At 39.0% G+C, this 18713-nt stretch overlaps 1 protein-coding gene across 6 annotated transcripts in view; it reads left to right on the top strand.

Annotated features, from left to right (window-relative positions):
- The window catches only part of DICER1 (dicer 1, ribonuclease III), a 67983-nt gene extending 55818 nt beyond the window's left edge, over positions 1-12165 (top strand). For all 6 annotated transcript variants that reach the window (XM_063332710.1, XM_063332712.1, XM_063332715.1 and 3 more), the window contains 5 exons: positions 1165-2047; positions 4055-4323; positions 6648-6810; positions 6899-6974; positions 7270-12165. In XM_063332710.1, the coding sequence (XP_063188780.1) occupies positions 1165-2047; positions 4055-4323; positions 6648-6810; positions 6899-6974; positions 7270-7435 (1557 nt within the window). In that variant the 3' untranslated portion in view covers positions 7436-12165. The remainder of the gene's footprint in view (positions 1-1164; positions 2048-4054; positions 4324-6647; positions 6811-6898; positions 6975-7269) is intronic.
- Positions 12166-18713: the final 6548 nt, after the last annotated feature.

Raw genomic sequence — 18713 nt, 5'->3', positions numbered from 1 at the left:
CTGGATTGGGGCCATGGCAAATTGTACAGCATTGTATAGTTTGGGCATATCTGTGTTCAGTTTGTAATTTACATCAGTCTGTACCAATTTGCTCAATGTGAGCAGGGAAAAGACATGAGACATCATTAGTTTTACTGTTGTGGGTATGTATGTAAGTATTAGAAAGTATGTATGTAAGTATTAGAAAATTGGTGACAACTTCAACTTCTCTTTTAATTAGTTAAAGCTATAAGTATAGCCTGAAAAACCAAAAACTTTAAACAAATATGTACTTTTTTAAAGGATAGGATTAATACTAGTTGCCTTTGCATTGAGTTGTTATCCTACTTCATGACTTAATGTATTTGTTATTATTCAGTTTAAAAGCAACCAACCAACAAGAACTTATATTACAGAAGCGTGCCATTTTTTTATGCTTTTCCAATCACCTACGCTGATTCGCTAAACTTATTTTCTTCTAGTTTGCCAAGTAGACTGATTTAATTTGCAGCTGTGTTTGAGAGCACAGACAAATGTATTTTGCTCCTTAAAGTGATGACTATTGAAGGACTAGGGTAAAGAAGTTCTTACAGTTGTTTCATTGAATGTATTTTCCATTTGTGTGTCCCAAAACTGAGACTATCGTGATTGTAACTAGAGTAAACCCTGCAAATGCCTTACTATTTGCCATAGAAGGGTGTAGAAAGAATCTTCAAAATTACATTGATTAAACATTTGTAATAGCCTTACTTAGCAGCTAGAGAAAAGGATACATACAAAAGTGTTTCTTGTACTTCTCTAAATTTGTTACTTTAGAATTCTTTCTTTTGTTTATTTTGGTGTGCAAGTATATAATGTTTAGTGGTTTTAAAATTAATTGTATGTGCATCACATTCAAGTATAAGCATGAGTTCCTAAGAAACATAGCATGTGTTATATGTAGAATGTATGATATTATAGGTTAGTAATAAAGGTTTTGTATTCCAAAACAATTATTCTAGTCTTAGAATGCTAGTGTTAACTGAGGTTGTATTGTGCATCTGATCAGACAATGTAATTAGGAACATCAATTAAAAATCAGTGTTATTACTAGCAGACACAAATTTCACTCTTCTGACAGTTCTGGAATAAAAGTTTCTCCTTTCCCGCTTCACTATCATATTTTTTGTGGTTTTTTTTTTATAGACAAAGGAGAACTTGTTGGCTAATGGTAAACTGGATGATTATGATGATGATGAAGAGGATGAAGACCTAATGTGGAGGTTACCCAAGGAAGAAACAGACTTTGAAGATGATTTTCTGGAGTACGATCAGGAGCATATCAAATTCATTGATAATATGTTAATGGGATCAGGGGCTTTTGTGAAGAAAATTTCTCTTTCACACTTTTCAACCACTGATTCAAACTATGAATGGAAAGCACCCAAAAAGTCATCCCTGGGTAACGTGCAGTTTTCATCGGATTTTGATGATTTTGACTATAGCTCGTGGGATGCTATGTGCTATCTGGATCCTAGCAAGGCTGTGGAAGAGGATGATTTTGTAGTGGGCTTCTGGAATCCGTCAGAAGAAAACTGTGGCGTTGATGCAGGAAAACAGTCTATCTCATATGACTTGCATACGGAGCAGTGTATTGCTGACAAAAGCATTGCAGACTGTGTGGAAGCCCTCTTGGGCTGCTATCTGACAAGCTGTGGTGAAAGAGCTGCTCAGCTTTTCCTGTGTTCATTGGGGCTGAAGGTGCTCCCTGTAATTAAAAAGACTGATTGGGAAGGCACTTTGTGTGCTACCACAGAGAATTGTAACAGTGAGCAGAAAAATCTTTCACCAAACTCTGTTTCTGCTTCTGTAGCTAATTCAGAGCCTTCTCTGTATAAAGACCTGGAGTATGGCTGTTTGAAGATTCCACCGAGGTGTATGTTTGATCACCCAGATGCTGAGAAAACCCTAAATCACCTTATTTCTGGTTTTGAAAACTTTGAGAAGAAAATAAACTACAGTTTTAAGAACAAGGCTTATCTTCTTCAGGCATTTACTCATGCCTCGTACCATTATAATACCATTACTGGTAAGTTGTCTTAAAGGTGTATTGTAAATGCAAGAGAAGCATAGTAGTCTTTTTTTTTAGACATCACGTTACTTTAGGAAGTCAATAGTCTCTGAATACAAAATCTTAGAACGTAATATCTTGCGCCTTATTTAGAGGGAGATACTTGTTGAAGCTGTATCTCGGTGATTTGATTATTCATATTTTGACTTGATACAGATACAAGATTTACTGAAGCCTAACCAGGTTTTGGGCAAGAGCAGCGTTTTTCATCTTGTGATGCTGTATCACTAGTTGTATATGACTGACGTTAGATCCTTATTTAGCTGAAATAAGTTCTTGTAGAACTCTGGAAAATTACAGTGTAGTTTTAGAAGTAGTGATCGTGTTTTGCAACTAAATTTAGCAAATTTGTCTCAATCTCAAGAATGTTACTCTTTGACTGTACTTCTGAAGATTAGAAGTAGACTATACAACTTTTATTAGCTGAATAGTCTATAGGATAGCAAAATACAGAGACTTCCATTTGAAGTTGTGAATTGGAAGGCTTAATTTAAGTCTAGGCATTTTATTGAGTAAATATTTAAAGTCAAAGTTTGAAGCAGTTGACTAAATCAGACTAAATATTAATTTCAGGTTAACTGCTTAATGTTTCTGTTTTACATAAAGATTTTACAGCAGTACAAATTTGTATTTCTGTAATCTTCTTGAATTATTTTTGCTTATACTAATTATTTTAGTATTTGTTCATTCTAAAACTTAAATATTTTCCTATGATAATATGCGATTAGAAACAAACCATGGTAAAATTCCAACCCTATTTAAAGTGAATGGCAAATTCCTGTGCAGTCAGCAGTCTGAATTTTTCCCCATAGTGAATTGGTTCCTTATTCCAAGGAGTAAGAAAGCTTTGCTTTAATTAAAGAAATAAGTCATTTTGAAATATTAGTACATTGAGAAACAGTTCTGACAAAATACTGAAACGCTCCTTGGTTTTTCATTCTGGGTAACACTACCCACATAGATATTTACTTTTTACAAATATTTGACAAAACATATAGAAGGTAGATGATTCATTTCTATCTCTATACTAACAAATGGAAACCTCAGGGCATAGTGTCTAGATGAAATTACGTTGTTGGTAGCAGAAACTTTTTGATTCTGTTTCTATTTGCCAAGTAAGACAACTGTGAATTGCTGTTACCTGTAACTTTTTCTCTTAAGGAGTAGCTGGCAGTTGAGATCTGGCAGCATCTGAGGTGTCGCTGCTATAAAAGCAACTTAGTTCTAGCCATTTCACTCTCTGTTACTTTTGTAGTAATTTTGTCTTCCTTCCTTCTCTACCCACCTCTCCCTAATAGCTTTCAAGAGGGTTTTTTGCTTTTGTTTATATTCTAAAAACAGACCTCCATAGTTCTCCATTCCCGCATCCCCTGTCAGTTTTCCAAACAGCAAAGGCTTGGCAATTTTAGTTTCCAGTTCAGAATACCCATTCTGAATGGGAATCTTTGTTCAATGCTTTTTCAGAAATCTAAATGTGTGGCAAATGAGATTAAAAAAATCTCAGATTATATGTTTGCCCTGGTTTTAATACATTGATTTCTTTATTAATTTTTTGGAGGTTTAATTTTGGAGGTTACTGTTTTCAGATCACCCTGCTCGTGGAATCTCATGATTTTACTTTTTTTGATATTTCTCAGTACAATGCGAAGATGTTGAGAAAAAGCATTAATTGACTACAAACACAGGAGTTTTGCTAGCCTGACAAATTAACATCTGGTTCAAAAGTGGCTTTATTATTAGATATAACTTCTGATTTTTCCTGATTTTTTAAAATAATTTAATAACAATCTGTTAAAATGCAAAAACACCTGTTTTTAAAAAACAGATTGTCTTCTCTGAGCATTGGTTAGTTTGTGGAATTTACATGGCAGGGTACCAAACCTCTTATCCAGAAAGGCCTGGAAAGAATGTGTGTGTTAAACTTAATTGTGGTGTTGTACGTTCTTTTATTTCCAATGCTTTAAGATTGTTACCAGCGCTTAGAATTCCTGGGAGATGCAATTTTGGACTACCTCATAACCAAGCACCTTTATGAAGACCCACGGCAACACTCTCCAGGAGTTCTTACTGACCTACGATCTGCTCTAGTCAATAATACCATTTTTGCATCATTAGCTGTAAAGTATGACTACCATAAGTACTTCAAAGCTGTCTCTCCTGAACTGTTTCATGTTATTGATGACTTTGTGCAGTTTCAAATGGAAAAGAATGAAATGCAAGGAATGGATTCTGAGGTTAGTGGAAGTAGAAGAAATGTGTTCGGTTTCTGATCTGAAGCATGTCACTGGATGTCTTAGCGTGATGCAATTCACATGACACTGATGCGGGATAGGATATCCATGCAACATCATGATCAGTACTACCTTGGCACAATGCTGGGATTATTTAATGTAGCATACTGACAGAGATTTCCACTGGTTTTCTTCTGATGTTTTCTGCTGGAGCAGGTGTCATTGCACTGTACTCGAGTGTGTTTGACATGCTCCTAAAGGCTTTATATCTGCTCGCCAGGGAAATATTATATGCATCTTTCAAATAAGCTACTTGAAAAATAGCTTAACTGAAGTCCTGCAAACACAGATCACATCTGTGCTATGTGGGAAAGCTAACAATAATGAACATCTATTGCTGGAGAACGGGCTACAACTAACTCATTTAGATAAACTGCTCAGAAAATGTACGTGAGCAAGGGCCTTGTGAGTCAAATTCTAATCAGGGTCCTGGAAGAGACAGACTTTCTCATTATCTTTCCTTTAAAAGTGTTATCCAATAGATACCCCTAATAGTTTGTCTTCTGAAAAACTGTAACCGATCTCTTAGAAAATATTCTGTCTGAGAATACTCCAGCAGTAACTGAACGTGTTATTTTTGTCTTTAGCAATCTCTTTTTTTCTGATAAACAATTGAAAAGCTTGGGAATCAAAATAGTTCAGTTACATATATGTGTTTACAGCCCTTGCACTCCATTGCAGAATGAAATGTGTGTGGTTTAGGGGAAGGTTCAAAAAAAACATTGACTTAAGAAATTTGTCACTGAAATTTAGATAATATAAATTATTTTAGATCAGAGGATCAAACTCTATCTTGTTTTCTTCACAATATGAGTGAAAATGTTAAAAACTTATTTTAAGAGCTCATAGTAGTGATTTTTAGCTTTGTTCAGTTTTTGCTAGTGTGCATAAAGTTTGCCTAGAAGCTTCCATAAAGTTGCAACCGAATTGTGTGATAGCTGTTTCAAATAAAATCCTTGTTTCGCTCTCCCTACGCCTGCTCCCTATCTTGGTCTGGCACTGAATTACTGAAACTCTTATTTCATCAGAGTTAATGCAAGAGTCTTTGTTTCTGCAGTTCATGCCAGCCAGACTGGTTTCCATGTGTGTCTCCACGTCATCTGCTTTTCTTTTTTTCAAATCTCACTCCTGAAACATCTGTTGTCCCTTGCCTTAGAGTTCTTGGTTTCTCTCTCCTTCTGTTATTTTAGTATAACTCAAAAGTGCTTCAGTTTGCACTTGGTGTGAAATATGCTATTCAAAACAGTCAAATTTTTTTTTTTACATCAGAATTCCCGTTTGGAGTGTGTACACATCAGGTCTGACTTCTTGTTTGATTTATTTTAGGTAGAAATATTGGGTGGGATTAGTTCATGAAGTATTATGGTGACTTTTAAGAGGACTGATTCGGGTATAAAACCCCAAGTAAGGGCCAAACAGAATGAGAGGGAAGCTGCTGGGGGAAAAGACCGATGGAAACTTACCTCGCTTTAGGCAGGGGAGAATAATGGTCAGAAACTTTATTTTCAGGTTACTTTGTTTGGATTTAGATGAATGTATATTGTATGTATTTGAGGTGGTTTTAGTAAAGGACTAGATTAACTCAAGACCTTTGAGACATATACTGAAAGTTTAATTTTAATAATGAGAATAGACTATTGTCTTGAATTAGTAGCATAGAAGAAAACGCTGCCTGCTACATTTAAAAAATACCCAAGTGTGCCTGTTAGCTGTCTGATGTTGCTGTTTATCGGTTATTAATTAGTAAGATTTGTTCATGCTTGTCTTCTGGGGTAAATGAGGTAAGGAAAGGTACAGCCGATTTTAATCCAGAGGTTGGATTAACAGATTTTTACAGTCTCCTTCTAGATGTTTCATATATGAACTCTTCCTTTGTTACGAGTAGCTTTCTAGTATGAACTGATAGAGCCAAGTCTGTTTCTTATTGGAAAAAAACAGACCCATGGTGAAATCCTACAGAATTATTACAGGAGGAATTCACAAAGCATATAAGGTCTCTGTATGCAATGGTGTTTGGGATTTTTTTTTTTCACATTTGAAAAATGATATATCCAGCAACTTGGTTTCATTGGGGAATAAAAGAAAAAATTCACTGTGGAAAGTTGTCAATAAGATACTTTAAGGAAGCAGCTCAGGATAGGATGTAAGAGAGTTTACGTTTCAGAAGATCTTTGTTTTGTTTTAAAAGAAACAATTGTTTCTCTCTTTTCTCCTCCCCTTTTCTCTCCCTCCCCCCACCCCCCTCGGCTTTTTTTAATTGCAAACAGCTCAGAAGATCTGAAGAAGATGAAGAAAAAGAGGAAGACATTGAAGTACCAAAGGCCATGGGGGATATATTTGAGTCCCTTGCTGGTGCCATTTATATGGATAGTGGAATGTCTTTGGAAATGGTTTGGCAAGTGTACTATCCAATGATGAGGCCATTAATAGGTATTGTCAGTTTTCGGAAAAAAAATAATAAGTGCCATCATCTACGAAGAGAACAAAGCTAATTTTTTATTTTTTTATTTTTTAATAGAAAAATTTTCTGCTAATGTGCCCCGTTCCCCAGTGCGAGAGCTGCTGGAGATGGAGCCAGAGACAGCCAAATTTAGGTAAGAATACGCTTCCTTTGGTACACACTGACATAAAATGGTTTTAAGCTGTGCTTCATAAACTACTGAGGATTTTTAAATGTCACAAATTATTTTTAATTTCTTTTGCACTGAGCAGCTAAGCATGATCATTGTGGTTACTGATTTACTTTTTTTCCCTTGCATAACTTTCTGAGAAAAGTAATGATTTCTGTTTAACTGTACTGCTTGAACTTCTGTAGAAAAGAGAACGTAGGTCTCTTATTTCACATTAACTTGCCTAGGCAGTAAGTAATCGTTGTGTATATTTTTGCAGTCCTGCAGAAAGAACTTACGATGGAAAGGTCAGAGTAACAGTGGAAGTTGTAGGAAAGGGAAAGTTTAAAGGTGTTGGCAGAAGCTACAGGATTGCCAAATCTGCAGCTGCAAGAAGAGCACTACGAAGCCTCAAAGCAAATCAACCTCAGGTCCCAAACAGCTGAGACTCCTCTTAAAAATAAATAAAACGGGGGAAAATAAATGCATACAAATAAAGCAAATTTTTAAAAATGTTGATGTTGAGAGGAACAAATTGGAAGACAGAATTTAAAGTTTGTTTGATAACAGAATAGATAACAAAACATTTAACATGTATAAAATTTTGGAACTAATTGTAGTTATAGTTTTTTGCGCAAACACAATCTTGTCTTCTTTCCTCACTTCTGCTTTGTTTAATCACAAGAGTGCTTTAATGATGACATTTAGCAAGTGTTCAGAATAATTGTTGTCAGGTCTTTTTGGTTTACTTTTATTGTCAGTACAGCTTTGCTTAGTGTTAGAGGGCCAGGGAGCTTACGCCTAATGCAGTTGCTAGATTTATATATAGTAATCTTGAAATTCTTCAATCTGTGCACTAGTGCCAGTCATAAAGCAGTTGATAAACTGTACTGGATGATTGGGTATAAGAAAGAATAAGTGTGCCAGTATTCTCCTTTTTTTTTTTAATTTTTCTTTTTCTTTTTTGTTTCTCTCCATGTCATCTTTTTACATTAAGATGGCATTCCCAATCATTATTGCACTTATTGGTAGGGACAGATTTTAATTGAAATGGCTGGCATACTGGTAGAATGAAACTTCAATTTTCCTTATGCCACACAGTCTTGCATAAAAAAGGTTCTTGCCTTAAAAATAAATAAACCCTCATTAATAGTCTTTAATTTCTGATCTTTTTTGGAACAAACTGTTTTACATTCCCTTCATTTTGTTATGCATTTTACAATGATACAGCTCTATATTTACAGTACAACTCATTACTATAGCTGTGACTTATTACAGGATTATAATAGAAATTGTATTCATATATATGTAATTAGGTTATTTTTAACAATTCTGAGGAGGTGGTTAGTCTACAGTTTTTTTTATACCATAAACAAATTATGGTCTTTGGCTAAAATTCCAATTTTACACAAACCTGCAAGCTAGATAGTTCCAATACTGGAAACAGTAATGAATAATTGCACAGTGCGAACTGTCACTCTAACAAAATAACCTTAGACATATCACACCTAAAATATGCTGCAGATTTTATAGTCAATTGGTTACGTATTTAACAAACAGAGCACCTTTACACTTAGAGATATTTCCACGTAAATTTCTTACTGTACTTTTCAGAGTTGCATGCATATTTCACCTACCAAAGCTGTGCTGTTAAATAACATGAAAGTTGATGTTTGAGATATAACTGCCGTACTTTTGATACATCTGTGATTTAGGTCCTTAATTTAGAGAAACTAGCTCATTGGTGTTTTGGTCTACTTGGGGGTGGGGGGAAATCATACTTTTATTTTTTAGGCTTTGCCTATACTTCTTTAATTAGATTTTTGTAGGCACTCTTCACTTAAATACCTCAGTTCTTTTTTTTCTTTTCTTTTCCTTCTTTTTTTTTTTTGCATGCATTGGTTTTTTTTCTGTTTTGGTGCTATGTTTATATATTATGCTTGAAATTTTAATTTTTTGCACTGTAACTATAATACCTCTTAATTTACCTTTTAAAAAAAGCTGTGGGTCTCGTATTCCCACCAATATCAGTAGAGGTTTGCTGCAATTTTGCCCTGTTAATTATGCTTGAAGTTTGAGAAAGCAGAGCAAGGTGTTTTAACGTTTTCCAGCACAATAGTTTGAACTTGATGCTGTGTCTTATGTATTAAATTACAAATAAATACTGTATTTCCTGCTTTTAAACCCTTTCCTTTCCTCACAGATGCACACTAAAACAAAACAAAAACTGTCAGCTCTTGCTTTCTTAACAGAAAAAAAAAATGAATGCCTTAGTGACAAGAGGTAGACATTAAGCTTTTCTGAAATACAGTTTTCAAAAGTTCGTGTATTTTCTATCTCAGTCATTTTTCATTCTGCAAAACGGACCATTCTTGTATTTGAAAGCAGCATTCTTAGAGTAGTCAGACCGAGAATTAAAATACTAGCTTATAAAAAACTCTAGCATTTGCTTGGTACTTCAGTCACGAAAATATGACGGGGAAGTATAAGACCTGCAAGTCTTGATGCGTATAAAACAAATGTATATGAGATGGAACAGTAAAAACATGCTTTCTAAATTTTCAAAGGTAAATTGGTTTGAGTTAGCTGTTTAAAAAAAATAATAAAAACATCACTGATTTAAGTTATAGCTCTTTGTGGTAGGAGTGAAGTTTCTTAGTGAAAATTCATGATTACTAATGTTAACAATTCTGTTTCTGGCCAGACATCAATCAGCAGATAAAATCAGACCATCTAGAAAGTCTTAAGTAGTTTTAACTGCATTACGAAAAACAAAAATTTAAGTTAGTCTTTGGACGCCTAAAACTTCTCACTGATTGTTACAAGGTTATAGATTCTCAGGGGTTTCAAGTAATTGTTAGCAGTAAAAGTGCTACAGAGTGTTTTGATGTGAAGAAAATGAACTGAACTTGCTCTGTGTTTCAGAATAGTTTAATGATCACTTTGTTACTAGATAAAGCCTATGAATTGGAAATCTGAAATGTGTAGTGGCTGACTATAAAGTAGTTTCTGCTGCTGATGCGTTTTTAAATGCGTTTTAAATGCCGTAATTTTTTTCCAGTGTGACCTCATTGAAATAGGTGGTTTTTTTTTTTATCCTTTGACATAGAAAATTCATATTAGTTTCCATGTTATACATCTGTGTGTTTTACCCTGCAGTTGATATGATTTTGATATTGGACAGTGTATGCTATTAAAGACCTAAATCTGATCATTTGAAGGTTGGGATAGAAATCACTTGACATGCTATAAGCACAAGTGTAAGCGGACTGTTGCAACCCATCTTCAAAAGCAACCACACAGGCTCATCATCAATAGTGTGGGGGTTAGTTGGCATGAACCTTGTTTGTTTGTGTTTTTTTTTTTATCTAAGTCCTGTTATACTGTACTTTAAACAGTCCTCCTAACTATGCTGCGTTTTTATTTTTATGGCTTTTTTTTTTGCGCTGTTCTGTTCATGTAGCACAAATAAGCATTGCACTTGGTACCATGCTTTACCTCATTTCAAGGAAAAAAAATGCTTATCAGAGAGGAAAAATGTGGTTTGGCCTTGCTGCTGTTCTGATTTACTGAATTTGAAAAAGATAATTATAATGCCTGCAATGTGTCATTTACTTGCACAACTTAAATAGGTCATTTGTAACGTCTGTGGCATTTTTACTGTATGTGGAAAAATACAACGAAGATGTGTAACAACTCTTGATTGTATTTTAAAGCTATTGTTTTTCTACTACATCATTTTACTGTTATGTGAAGTAATTAAAATTAGAATGACCTCTGACACTCCAGTAATTATCTCTGAACAAACCGACGTATTATGCCGATAATGTAGTTTTTGCAAGAAGACAGCCCATAGTAATTTGGTCAGCCTCAGCTAAATCTCTGCTCAGTCTGAATATTGAGTGCCCGGTAGCGACTTCTGAAGTGTTTGTTCAGCCTGGATGCTGCTAAAGCCCATACAGATTAAAAAAAAAAAAAAAAAGCCTACTATTTTTAAGTCTCATTATACAATAGTATGTTGTGACTGCAGAGAACAGAACTTGGACGAGAACCGATTTCCCTGCTGGGGAGGAATATAGTGGCGGCCCAGGGTGAGGTGCCAGATCCTCAGCCTAATGCAAATTGATGTAGGATCATTTTCATGAATGGAACTGCATTGTTTTTTACATACCTGAAGATCTTGTGCTTATATGTATGTTGAAGAGTTTGGGGTTTCCTCCTTGTAAGGAAATACAGAACCATGAACTGGAAAATGTGGGTTTTATGTTGCTGCATATGATGTAACTATGCTACATGCATTTATCTGTATAGAAAGTGAAATCTCTGTGTCCCAGTCACAGCAGCACATGGGATCCGAAAATGACAAATGGCATCGTGGTCTGCTGTGAAAACACACTTGCCTCTGCCTGACAGTATTCTGGGGGTTGGGTGTTTTGGGTGGGGGTCCCTACAAAAGCATTCTCATATGGCAATCTCTGTATTTATTACATTAAAGAAGCGAGAAGGATTTTGATTTTTTTGGTACTTAATTGCTGACGTTGATCCTTTTCCGCTTGCTCTGATTTTCAAGAAGTTAGTTTCTTTACTTTCCTTATGAGGTTTAAAACTTAAAACACTACCGTTCATGACCATGAAATGTAATCTAAATATCAGCTGTAACTCAATCTGAATTACGTTCGCAAATATCTAGAGGTCATTGTAGTATACTCCACTAGCAGTTAAAATTAACTTCTGTCAAAGCTAACTGCATTTCTTAAAAATAAATTTTATCCAATAAAGTCCTTGGGTTTTTTCCCTCTTTTATTTGAATGGCAACCACAGACTACTTTAATCGCTTTGTAGATGCACTCAGAATTTACTGCAGCAGCAAGTTGGAGAGAAAAATGTTTGTGAACAAGAATTGGAAATTGCAGGCATTTTTATTGTAAATAGTTTGACTGAAAAGATGGTTAAAATCAAGTAGAATGAATAACAAATATAATTTGATGGACAATAAAATATTTACCATCACATGCTGCAGCTGTCTTCAAGGGACATAAAATGTAATTCATTCATACTGTAATCATGCTGCAGAAGTTTGCAATCTGCACCTTATGGATCACAATTACCTTTAATAGTTTTTTGTAATAATTGTAGCTGAGTATATCTCCAATAAAGTTATGGTCTGTTCACCTTGTATTGTCTTTTTCCTTTTGTTTTTAGTTCCTCTTAATCTTCCCGTAAATCTTCTAGAGTTTACCAAAAAAATTACTTTGCAGTCTCCATCTAAATAAAAAGAAAAAGTTGGGAAAACCTTATTTCTTGACCTCGTTTAAAGACAAGTCTGCTTGTCTCCTTCCTCTGATGAATGAACTGTCTCCATAGCTATGTGAAGACTCTTAGGGGACACTCAGGTTAAAAATGATGGTGTACGTGCTACAATTTGATCTCTGTGTTGACCATTATACCTGCAGAATTTCGCTTGGAGCTGGGAGGCCCCTGAGCTCAAGGGTTCAGTAGCACAGTTCGCACAATTTGGCACATGTTTTAAGAAGAATATGTTAATATTAACTGATAGTCTCAACATTAAAAACTAATTATTTTTTTCCATTTGTTTTCTGTTAGGGTTTGACTTATCCTGAATATTGAAAGCTTTGTAGAGTGTTGTGACGGGCACACCAGTGTCATGTCTATGTTTTACAGAGACCAGACAGACCTGCCAGTCAAAGATGAGGAGCCTTCCTTTTTGAAAATTCCTTTCCCAAAGCAGCAGTGGGTTTCTTGGCATCTGCAATGGGCAATTTCTACTCCACATTTTGTCCTGGGTTATAGAGAAAAGCCCGCTGAACAGCCGATGGGCACAGTGGTGCCTTTTTCTGGGATGTGGAGGAGGAACGAATCACCCGAGTCTTTCAGCGGTGTCAGTTTATTCCTTGTCTCAGCTGTAATGAACCCAGCAATTCTCAGCCGAGAATCCTGAAGAACCTTGTGGATCTTCTGTGGCTTTCCAGCTCTTTTCTTCCCCCCCTAGGTTCCACCCTGACGCTGATGGCACTGGTAGGTAGGTCCTTTAAACTCCGATGTACAGGCTATTAAGCTGCAGTAGGGGATGACAACGCAGCCCCCACCACCCAAGTTCTACCATGTGGGTCAAATTGGAAAATTCCCTTCCCTCAAATTTTCAACTGGAAAATAGGCCTGAAAATAATTAAAACAAAAAAATAGTTGAAGATGCTGTCATCTTCCTGCTCATGGTGGAGAGATGAGATGAGGAGTGCCCATCCAAACTTGAGTCTCAAAGGAGGTGGTCCATCCCTTGCTGGGTAGTTGGGTAGTCACGTGAAGTATCCGCAGTTCTCCAGGAAGTCCAAGGGTAAAATCAATAAAGGTTCTGCTTCAAAGGCGGGTGACAGCATTTTTTTGCCAGTATGGGAGCATCACCTACTTACTGTAGATTTTAAGTACAGCTTATTAGCAGTTGTGTTGGAACTGCATAACATAAAATAAAGACCCTTTTATTTTTTGAACTTTAAGCTGCTCAGAATGCAGCAACGACTGGGTTTTTCCTGCCCCCTGAAGGAACATCAGGTTTGACTTAAAAAGAGGAATAATTAATTTTAATGAAGCTGTGACATCAAGACGCAAGTTTTCAGGAGAGTTACCGCTTGTCCTCCTGACAAACCTTGGTGGCCGCTCTGTAGGAGCTGAAAAGAGATTGCCTCGATGCCTATCTGAAGAAGAGTTTACAGGTACTGGTTTCTCATCTCTTTATTGTAAGAATAAATGTGTTTCACAATTGTGTTAATACAGCTAAGGCGCACACTTGGTTAGATGTTACTCTTAAGTAAAACCATACAGAAAAAGGAATTTGAGTGAAAACCGAGGTGAATAAGTTTTTGAATATGCTCGCCCTGAAAAGAGGCCGTAAGAAAGCTAATCGTAACTCCACGCCCAGAAACGCAGAGGAGCAGATTTGGTGCTTGGCTGGGCTTCCCTTAGCGCTGCCGGAGTCCAGGTGCGGGGTCTGGCCCTTGGAGGAAATCTCCATGTCAGTGGACACGGGCATTACTGACATGCAAGTGGGTTTTTATTTTCCTCATAGCTGTGATCATGTCCTTCCTTATTGTAGAGCATGAACAGTACTTGCATTTTGGTGAGTAAAATAACCAAGGACCTTCCATATGTTATGAAAACAGTATCATTTACTCTGCAGCTTAACCACCTCCGCTTACCTGGCTTACACTCTTTTCTTTTTTTTTTTTTAACATTACTTTTTAGATATATATTTTATGGGAAGCCTCATGCTAACTCTTAAATTGAAGTAATTTTCTTCTGTTAACTTGAAAATTTCCTGTAGTTTTGGGTTCCTGCCCAGCTGCCGCTGAAGTCACTGGGAAGACATCCACTTGGGCTCTGTAATTTGTGTGCATTTGAACTTAACACAAAGGTCCTTCAGATGTAATAAGTGTAAATTCCAGACATCGAGTAGAAGTTGAGAAATTCAGCAATATGTAAAGGCAGCCTCTTCTCTCTTGCTTCTATTTTTTAGGCTTTTAAGTAAAAAGGGTGGCATGTTCGCTGGCTACCTACTTTTGAGGTGGCCCAACTATTGCGGTGAATATCCAACTGCTTTCTCCATTTTCTTGCAAGATTTAGAGGGGAGGAATGAGGGCCATCACCCTCAGAACTTTTGTTAACATCTAGGGTGCTTCAGCTGATTTCAGGCATGCGTTCTGCAGACATCTGGGCTAACTTCCACCCATTTCTTCTGCGGTCAGTGAAGCCACAGGGCACCGGTCAGTTTTCCTGCCCTTGGATCACCCTTTCAACTTGAGGTAGGTTGAAGGAGAGAGAGGTAAGTCCCTTCCTCCCCAGGCAGGGCTGGTACTCAGCTGATGAGATGGATCCCACACTCTGGCTTGAAGCTGGAAATGTTCATTCTGGGACAGGGATGAGGCAAGGACAAGAGATTTCCTCCAGCTGTAGCGTGGCCATGAAGTCACTGGTTACTCTGGGGTCACTCATCTCTTGCTGAGGTGAGGATGAGCCGCTTTTCTTTGCTGCCACTTGGCCTGAAGCAGGGGAGTGAGGATGAACTGTTGTGGCTGTTCCAAGTTTGCAGACTTCACTCACCTGACCCCGAAGCACTGAGCTGCGGGAGGGGACTGCGGCATCACCGGGCCAGTCCCCAACTCTATATTTCTTTAAGACAGTGTTTTTCACAGAAGTACTTGAGTGGCACTGTGGCATCAATTTTAGGGTAAGCTTTTTGACTTTGTTTTATAAACGAGAACCCGAGTAAGGCATAGGAGCAGCGTTATGGCAGGAGCTGCCTATTTCACACCTACCAGCGTTAGCAAAAGCTTCTGAACACAGAAATCATTAAGCACAGACATCTGCGTCCATGTTCCTATACCACAGCCCTCTGTGCCAGCCATTTTTCTTTCGTGTATCCACTCTCCAGTCACCCGAATTTAGGCAAGACCCTGCTGTCAGAACAAAACCCTCCCTGCACTCAGTCATGCCCCAGTATCTTGATAGCCGAGGTCTGCCCTATGCTCACACATCCGTAGCAATTCATAGTATTTTGCAGCGCCAATTTTAAGTTCAGAAATTATTGCTTTCAGGGTGATTCAGGCTGAAATAGCGGGGCATTATGTCCCTGCCAGCAACACTCATCACCTTCCTCCCAGCTTTACATAGTGCATGTGCTCCAGGCAGCAGAGATGTCATTACACAAACAAGCATGGCACAGGCAGCCGGGCTCCCTGGCTGGCACCTGGGCTGCTGGGCCAGGCCCTGCCAGCAAAAAAAGTTGCGTAAAATAAGGGCAAAAATTCCCAGGATTCTGCCTCAACAACAGGGTTGAAGTTGCTGGTGGTGGAGATGGGAAGGGATCTGTGGAAGACATAGTAACTGTTTTTTCCTGGACCAAATGCCTTTGCTGGGCTTTAAAAAGTTGCCTTTTCTGTGGAATCCACCAGCTCGAAGGGTTCCTTCACTGAGCACCGCGTGCTGCCTGCCGTGGAGGGCTGAATGCCCAAAAAGTACCAGTGTCCCCCCCAGGTACAAGCAAGTTCAGACCTTCCTGACCCACCTTGCAGAGCTGAATCAAGCACACATCTTTGTGCATTTCAGGGGTGCTCCTTATTTGCCTTAATGTTTGGTTGCAAGCCACTAATTAATGTGAAATAACTGTACAGAAACCCCGGTGGAAGATTTCTTGGGAAATTATGTTGGCTTATTGGCAGCTTAGCTAAGGTGAAGGGTTACTTAATGCAGCAGCTAAATAAATCACAACAGAGCCTATGGCACATAGGCTGCAAGAACTATACTAAAATTGAGCATATAATCTATGCTAGACATATAGCAGCTGCCTTTTGTAGAGGATATGGTGTGTTGATGTGTGTCAGAAAGTCCCAGAAACTGCAGTGACTGAGGCAAGGAGTGATGGGGGACCTGCAGAAACACCGGAGTGAAAGCTGTAGGCTGGAAATAATTTGAAAGAAATGCCAAGATTCAGAGACACCTCAGATATAGAGAGGAAAGGGAACAGGCCTGGGCAACTCTTCTGAGGGTAACAATTTTTCAGGGTGCCAGAGCACTGGAACAGGCTGCCCAGAGAGGGTCTGGAGTCTCCTTCTTTGGAGATATTCAAAACCCGCCTGGGTGCGTTCCTGTCCAGCCAGCTCCGAGTGACCCTGCTCTGGCAGGGGAGTTGGACTAGATGATCTCCAAAGGTCCCTTCCAACCCCAACCATTCTGTGATTCTGTCATTCTGTGACCTCAGCTCTTAAATCAACTCCCCAGAAAGGGGTGAGCACAGCAGAGGAGGGCTGGGCAATGGTGGAAACGAGCAGAGCCAAAGCTCGCTTATTCCAGCATCAGCTTTTAAAGTGACAGTGGGACATGTGCGAGATACTGAGAAGAAGTGGCCAGCTGAAGTAGAGCCTTACAAGAAGCAGAGGTTGAGCTTGTCCCCCAGGTACTGCAGAAGTCACTTACCAGTTTTTGCCACTTCCAATAAACTTCAAGCCTCGAGTATCCCTGAACTTAGTCCTCTGATGTCCGAAACGAGACCCTGTGGTCCAGGGGCCATCTTGGCTTCTCCTGCAACAGTTTAGAGCTTGTGATGCTTTGCCTTTCACCGCTGTGAGGACTCCATGTCTTAACGGAAATAGTGAAAGCTCTGCCTTGTATCCAAAGCAGGCTTGTGGTGAGAAGAGACGTGGTCCGTCCCCTGTGCCAAGACTAAAGGACAGCTTCGGTAGCAGGCACGGTAGGGTTGAGTTTGATAGGTGGGAAACTGGTTTTGCTGTTCGAGATAAGACTGTGGCTGTGGCCTTCTGGCTTCACTCGGCTTAAAATCCCCTGCTGTTTTTCACTTTGTTGTGATCGCTCTCGTTTTCTCATCCCCTACATTGGCATAGTCTTCTGTTTTTTTTGAAAAGGCATCTCTGCCCTGAGCCTTCACCAAGATAACACGTCTCAAACTATAAAGAAGCAACCATAGCTTAGGGTTTCAGTTGTCTGGTTGAAGTCTGATAGGCAGGAGTAAGCCCATCGGTGGTGATTTCCAATGGACAGTTTTAAGCTTTTGACTGATATTCTTGTCAAGCTGAATCATAGAATGGTTTGGGTTGGAAGGGACCTTAAAGATCATCCAGTTCCAACCCCCCTGACATGGGCAGGGACACTTCCCACTAGACCAGGCTGCTCAAAGCCCCATCCAGTCTGGCCTTGAACACTTCCAAATCTAGCCTGATGTTCAGAAGTTGATTTCTCACTGTGATCAAAAAGGTTCTGAGAAGGTCCTGAGTGAGACCAGGCTGGAGACATTTGGGGCTGACGTGGAGCCACAGGAGACTACTTTGGCAATTATGGCAAGTATGAAGAAGTAGATGAAGCTGCAATTGCAGTCAACTGAGAAACGCAAACATTTTTTGGTGGTGTAGGTAACAGCAGTCTCTGACGGCCAAGTTCTAACTGGGTCAATGGCCTAGCCATAAATCCACGCATCTGCCTGATTTTTCTCTAATGTTGCACTGGTTTTGGACAAATTCACCCAGTTGCCCACCACAGAGGTCTCTGGTCAGTGGGCTCCCATTGTCTCATGGTTTTCTGGAGCCGCAGCTGGGGTTATCTTTGGGGAATCTGATCAATACAGCATGACGATACTGGAGATGGAGCCTCCCAGCCTTTGGCTCGATGGGCCGTGGGGTGGCTCATCCCGTGGTTGGGGCTCATCCCCTGACCTGAGGCTGGAGCCAAAGGCTGCAGCTTGGCCCTGTGGTTGGGACTGGTCACTGGTGACAGTTACCACAAGGACACCCCGAATCAGCTCACGTCAGCTCATGGCTGCCTCCACACCCCCCTCACCTCCAACTGGGGTTATGCCTTTTAGATTGTGCCCCTGGGACTTTGGTATAATTTTCTCCCCCTCCCCCGTCCCCAACCATCTCCCTCGACTGTCGGTGTTTATAACCCCAGTGCACAATTACCCCCCGTCCTCACCCCCGCTCCACCCTGGAGGCAGCTGCATTTCCACAGCGAATGAAGCAATTCCTGTATGTACGTTTTTTTAAAGTGCTTCGGGACCCTTGGGGAGGGAAGGTGCTATTGTACAAGTACAAGATATTATTAAAACAGGAATCTGTGTAATGGGTGATAAATTTCGATACTGTATGTTTAATATAATACGACGGTTGTAAATCCAGTGAATTACCATAGGTATTTGCTGTGCAG

This window comes from Chroicocephalus ridibundus, chromosome 4, assembly GCF_963924245.1.
Source record: "Chroicocephalus ridibundus chromosome 4, bChrRid1.1, whole genome shotgun sequence".
Classification (NCBI taxonomy): domain Eukaryota; kingdom Metazoa; phylum Chordata; class Aves; order Charadriiformes; family Laridae; genus Chroicocephalus; species Chroicocephalus ridibundus.
Note: the sequence above shows the minus strand (reverse complement) of the source record. Positions and strands in the feature narration are given on the sequence as shown.